General features: G+C 42.2%; 1 protein-coding gene across 1 annotated transcript; it reads right to left on the bottom strand.

Moving 5' to 3' along the window:
* Positions 1 to 3,825: 3,825 nt before the first annotated feature.
* On the bottom strand, positions 3,826 to 5,812 carry GPR148 (G protein-coupled receptor 148). The gene has a single exon (XM_010303232.2). The coding sequence runs from the start codon at positions 5,652 to 5,654 to the stop codon at positions 4,596 to 4,598; it is 1,059 nt and encodes a 352-aa protein (XP_010301534.2). The 5' UTR covers positions 5,655 to 5,812; the 3' UTR covers positions 3,826 to 4,595.
* Positions 5,813 to 6,631: the final 819 nt, after the last annotated feature.

Here is a 6,631-nt window from a genome sequence, read left to right as displayed (position 1 = left end):
CAAAAACCAGCCTCTTGTCTCTCTTGTGGCAGTGACACCTGCAGACCTCGGGCAAGCACAAGCCAGACCATCCCTCACTGACAAACACAAGATGGCAAAAACACAGCTTGGCTCCTTTCCCTCTCCTATCTCATGATAGTCTGTCAAAAATTCTGACGTTTTAATAGCAGTTCATGAAGAGTTGTTTTTATTTGCCTGCCTGCTCTTTGTACCTTTCAGATTGACGTTGCAAGCTGAAGGACTGGAAGCATATTGAAAAACAAAGACATTCAGGATCAGTAGTTTTATGAAAAGACCAGAAATCACGGGGCTTGTGAAAAAATGGCAAGAACTAGCAGTGCTGTGCCCAGCAGAGAGGTGGGAGTGGAAAGAGAAGACAACAGAATGAATATAAGTTTCAAGGAAACTTGTAATTTCCTTTTCCTATCACATGCTCCCTCTCATCCATTATACATACCCACCTCCCACAGAGAATGGCCACAATCACAGTTTCTGTCCAAAGGACATACAGTATCTCGGTGTACAAAGCCAGTGACTAGCAGAGCGAAGTGCAGACGACTCCCTGCAGGAGCTGTGTGACCCGTTGCAGGGGCAGCCGGTGCCATTCCTGAGCACGGGGATGCAGCCCTGGGGTTCTCAGGGCTGCCTCCAGTGCAACCAGGCAAACGCCCGTTTCCTTCTGACCTATTGCTATATTAAATTTCCCTTAGAAAATGATGGAGCAGGAGTAGACACTAATATTAATTACTAAAACTGCAGGAGGTTAATTAGTTTTACTGAATAATTACTCAAATCATTGCAAATGAACTAAACCCCAAATCCAAAGCTGTGTGCTCCTGCCTGGAGATTCTCCGTATCTTGTGACACCGAAACTGATCTCATTTGAGGCACAGACCTAACTGCAGATTTAATTATTTCTCCAGTGGTATATGGCACAGGCCCAGCCCCTGGAATGAGGTCTGACTCCCTTCAGTCTGCAGGTTACAGACAGCAGTCAACTGCACTGTAAATCCAACTGAGAGGGAAGAGAGCCGTGGTAAGCTAAGTGACAACATTGGCACAAAAAAAGAAAAAAGAGGGGGAAAAACTGACCAGAAATATATTTAGGCTATAAATTAGAATACCTTAGTGATTCATGCTATTGCAATGTATTAAAGGATTACTGCCCCCAGCTGCCAAATCACATGTTAAAGTCAACTGCTCTCCATTTCACTTTAAATTAAAATGCTGGGCAGGCACAGTGACATCCAAGAAGTTCACTTATGTGACCTGGGAGAGGTCGATAGCTGGGCGCCGGTAAACAGTCTCCATTTGAATTTCCAGAGCTTATCTGGAGACATCCTTACAAGGTTGCTAAATCACCACAGTCATGAGGTTCTGGCAAAAAAAGAAAAAGAAGCTTAAGACAAAACTCAAGACATTTAGTAAAAGAACTATAACAACTTAGTGCTTGTGATATTGCCCTGGTGAGTCCTTTGGTCCTAATCAGATAGATTTGGGAAATCCTCAAAGGCAAATGATTCAGGTGTATGGTGTGTTTCTTCTATACAACATACTGCTTCTGTACCAAACAGCACAGTAATACCCCATGGTAGAAAGTTGTCTACAAGCAGTCATTTAAGAAAATCTTATCCAACTAATTTTAACCCAACTTAATGTGGATTAATAAAATATCATCAACTTGCAATGCAGATGATCTTTTTAGAATTCTATTCAACTTAATTTCAGTTCAACTAAAATATTTTCTAGACAAATACCCATTTTAGGGAACAGTGTCAAGGATATGAATATAATTATTTAATTAATCTTTCTTAGAAGGTCATTTCCACAAAGCAGAGGGTTTTTTTGCTTGGTCCTTATGATATCACTGTAGACAGATTTCATACACACAAACCTGCCATGCTCATCAATTCACTTCCTTCTTCTTTCAATGTCCTCCTTTATGGAAACTTCTAGTTGTCTCCAACTATACCCAGGGGATGCCTATGTAAGAAAAAACTACAGAATTGGCAATATAATCTTATCCGAGTCTGTCCTGGAGATTAACTTCATAATTGACAAAAGTTAGCAGGAAGATCAAATACCATTAACCTGCAGCTATTTAAAGTCATCTATGGCTTTATATAGAACTACTTTACTTTATACTATTTACACAGTTATCTTTACTACTTATGAAAATTTACAATATAGGTAAACTTTAGGTGATAAAGCTTGAAAGAAACTTGCATGGACAAAACAACCTGTAAGTTATCAGCATCTTTGCCAACAGGCATTGACATAAAGATTTGGCCCAATGTACGAGTGGCCTGGGGAGTTACAGGTACGTCTTCCATTCTCGATCATACCATGTGCTAAAGGGATTTAGCAGAAAGCACCTGATCTACTACACAGACATTTTCCTCATCCTTCACAGTGTTATGGAAGAGCCCTCTTAGGGCTGAAACTGAAGTCTTTATACAAACATAGTTTGTATGCCAAATGTATGCCTACAGAACATTCATCTTGGAGAAAAATAAAAGCAGCCAGCAAATAACATCTTTTAGGTCCTATTTTTTTTTTTATTGAAGAGTATTAAGAAGAAATGTGGGGGGAGGGGGTTCTGGAAAACAAAGCAATTATGAATTTAACGTTCCTTTGGGTCAAAATAGGGGAAGCACAGAACCATAGCTAAAGGAAATACACAATAATAGAGTTTATTCATCTGCAACAACTTTACCTTAAAGATGCTTTTACACAAGAAGTGTCCCTTAGCAGCAAAGCCTCTAACATGCCTCATTCCTACCTCTGAACTGGAATTTGTTGCCCTCTCAATTGTGCTGACACAGCTGTTCACAGAACATGCTATAAAACAGATCACTGGGATAATCTCAGTTAAAATGAAAACACCACCACTTCTCTCCAGAGAGATATTTGTAACTTGCAACCCCAGAAGCAGTTGTATCAGCACACTGCAGAGAGCAGGCACTGCAATGTGAAGAGAGCAGCAAGCAGTTTGAGAATGAGGAGAGAAGAAGAGATAAGCAGGAACTTTTCAAACAGGCTTCATTGCCAAAAAACACCTCATGCAACCAGACACCAAACTTCTCCTGGCTCACATTTAGTGGAATTCTTCAGATGACTGTGAAATACCCAAAAGCCACATTCAGCACTTTCTGTGTATTGCTTTAAGCAAACAGAAGGTGGAGAGAGTCTGCACACAAGGAAAATATCGCACAGAGTGAAATCAGTGGCCATTTTCTAATGTGTATTTTTTTAAGTCCAATGTATTTTTTTATAAAAGTAACAAATTCTAAAAATATTATCTTTAGACATACAAAAGCTCTTTTCTCAAGTCCAAGGAATGGCATTGCAATTCAAATTTCCCACAGTGATGTTTATGTCATTCTGGTTTCTTTACAGATCAGAAATACGTTTCACTCATCTTCTATAGGTAGGTGGCTGATCTGGAAAACATAAAAGGCTCTTACAAGATATTATCTGTCTTGCCCCTGAGTACATTGACAGGCTCTGTAGCTTCTCCTGACCTTCCTAGGGGTTTGGTGGCAGGTACCCAACACCAGCTCTGACGTGGTGCAGCTGTAACCTGGATCAGGCTGCTAAGAAGATTTGCGAGACAGAACCGGGAGATGCCTCGGCAGGGACTCAGCAGCAGCGCTTACACTTAGTCCCTGAGCCCGGTTACGTCTGAGCTGTGCTACGGGTACACCTGTGCCCAGCCTCGCACCTCGCTGCTCCTGCCCCGCTGCTGGGCTCGGCCTTGGCCTGGCCACATGAGTACGGAGCCAGCGGGGAGTCAGGGCTCTGGGCTGGCCACCCGCTCGGCACAGGCACAGCAGGACTGCACCCTGCAGGGAGGCACTACGACCCGCTGCTCCTGGCTCGGTTTCCCTCACCCAGCAGCCCATCTGTCTCTGTTACTCCCTGACAGCATCATGTGCTGGGCTGCCCAACAGACACTGATCAAAGGTGACTTCCCATCAGACAGATTTTATAAAAATTCAGTGTTTTGCAGATTGTTAGGCAGAATCCATAAGGCAGCTAATAGGCTAGCACGCTGCAGAAGATGAAGTACAACATTTCAGTGAGTACAGCAGTTTCCAGAGACACCTTCCCATATATGTTTTAAAGAATAGGACATGGGCTACCAACCTTGCAAGAGTACACTGTGAGTGAAAGAAATAGCTGTTGTGTTCACAGCACATTTGGTTAAGGATCCTCTCTACTGTAGGTGATGCTGTCAAGATACCTATGGCTATCCCCCTTTGCTTTGCACCATCTATTTTCATTTTCTATTTTCCAGAAAGGCATCTGCCACAGGTGAGTTAAAATGATCTTGGTTCAATATCTCCTCCAACAGACACTGCCCTCCTACATCACAACAAAGCTTAGAACTTTGTCCAGGGTAGCATTCGCTGTATTCCCAGCTGTGATGAAAGACCCATTGCTTTCTGGCACCAAGGAGACAGAGCAATCAACCCACATCTTCTCTGACTTGGGTTGACCACTACTTCTTCAGAAGCCAAGTGATTTCTGTCAGGCTCGCATACTAACAAGGTAAGGGCAGCTCCTCTGCTGTGGCTGTGCTTTGTGTTGGCTCAGGATGGTAATGGAGCAGGCGACACCAGGTGAAGATGCTTCCTTCTGACAATAGATTTGAGAGATGCTGAGATCTCTCTGTATCGAAGCCCATACAGAAGAGGGAACAAAACTTTAGGCAGAATCATCAGGATGCTGCAGACTGTCAGAGAGACCCAGATTCCTGTTTGCAGTCTGATGACAACGTTAATGCACAAGAATGATTCTACAAAAAGTGCCAAGAGTGGAAAGAAGTAAAAAAATAACACAGTGTTGTGCATTAAGAATGTTACACTGGCTCTGGAACAGCTACTCGCCCATATACCCGATTGTTTGGTTTTAAAATACAGAATAGCATAGCAGCAAAATATTAGAGACAGACAGAGAAAGATAACCGTGGTAGAAAGCCAGAAACAGAGTTTCACAGCATCAGTCCCATTCAGAGTTAATAGTAGTATTACTGGAATCGAGCACATTTCCAGGACACAGGGCACAAAGCTGTGAGTGCTCGATAGCACCAAGAAGAAAATCCCAGGGAAAGCCCCAGAACACATCCATAGTAATACAATAATTTTTTTAGTTCGTGAAGGAGGCAAAATAGCAACGTAGCGCAAAGGAAACAAAATAGCTATGTATGTGTCCAAGACTATTGCAGCAGCTGTGAACAATCCTCCACAGTAAGCCACTGCCAGCAAAAATAATAGGACGACACAAGCTTCCTCTGGGAGATGTACATGTGCTGCATTGAGAGCAGCTGACAGGGCGTAGAACAAAAGGAAGATCAGATCAGAGAGCAGAGCATTTCCCAGCAGCATGTACCTTGTTTCCTGACGGATGCTAAACCTGGAGAAGATCACAAACAAGATTGTAGGAATGATGAGGACACCTGCCACGAGGCAGACAACTGGAGGGATTAAAAACATCTTCATGTTTGTGCCTGATGGGCTGAGAGCCCATTCCTCCAGCAAATAGTACAATGAAGCTTCATCCAAATTTGAGGAACTGTTGAATTCCATCTCCCTGGGGTGATATGCAGTTGTATTTGCCCTCCTTGCTACAGCACAGCCAGAGAAGTCCATTTCCTTCAGCTTTTGGGATGATTGAATTGGAGAAAGCAAGATCTTCTACACCAAGTCCTTAAAAAGGCAAATGAAGCAGAGGATGCAAAAAGCCCATGGAAGCACAGTGATTTCTGTAGCCAGTTCTACCAGCTCTTCTCAAGGACAGAAAGTTGAAATTTGTAAGTGAATTCTCTGGTGCCAAAAGATGTTTTTGCCTCAAGTGGAGATTTTCTTTCTGCAAAATCTAATGTTTAGAAGAAAGAACGAATCTTTGTGTGCTTTTAAAAAGGTCTAAATCCCTCAGCTAGCTCTTTAATCAGAAAGGAACAGGTTGATCATTTTCAGTAATTTGAGTTTGTTCTCATCACATTATCACTCTGAGGCAGATGAAATTTGATTAAATAAATATACGATGATACAGAACAACATTACATGTATACTGATGTAGGAGAGCCATAAATGTGACTGGGTGATGTTTTGTACCAATTTGTATGCAACAACACAATCGATTTGACGTGATCAATGAAAATGGCTCTCAATCCTGTTGTAAAATTGTATTGCAATGGCTCTAGTGAATGAAATTATCTTGTTTATAGATAACGTTTTTTCTTCGGTGAATCAAATCATGTTATTTATAGATGATAAGCCTTCCCCTGCCTTTTTTAATGCATGATACACAAATACTGAATTCTCATCTATTGCAGACTTACAGTCAATCTGTGAATTATCTGGGATGAGTGACATACACTATAACGTACCAGATACCCTACAGCAGACTCGGCAGTTCCAACCTCCATTTGGAGATCAATTCTCGGCTTGCTGGCCAGCACACTGCTGCTGCACTGCTTTTACTACCAGATCTTAGTATCAGAGCTGGGAGTGCAATGAGAGAATTGTGAAGGGGCTGGACTGCAGAGAAGGAACTCTTCAAGTTCTTCCAGGCATGGGTCTGATCAGAAGAAAAGCTTTTTTTTTTTTTTAATAGGCCCAACGCT

The sequence above is a fragment of the Balearica regulorum genome, chromosome 9 (genome assembly GCF_011004875.1).
Source record: "Balearica regulorum gibbericeps isolate bBalReg1 chromosome 9, bBalReg1.pri, whole genome shotgun sequence".
Taxonomy (NCBI): domain Eukaryota; kingdom Metazoa; phylum Chordata; class Aves; order Gruiformes; family Gruidae; genus Balearica; species Balearica regulorum.
The sequence above is the reverse complement of the archived record's forward strand: the minus strand, read 5'-3'. Positions and strand labels throughout refer to the sequence as shown.

What these genes read in the sequence shown, in the direction of transcription:
- GPR148 (XM_010303232.2), bottom strand. Translation starts at nt 5,654, where the DNA reads ATGGACTTCTCTGGCTGTGCTGTAGCAAGGAGGGCAAATACAACTGCA.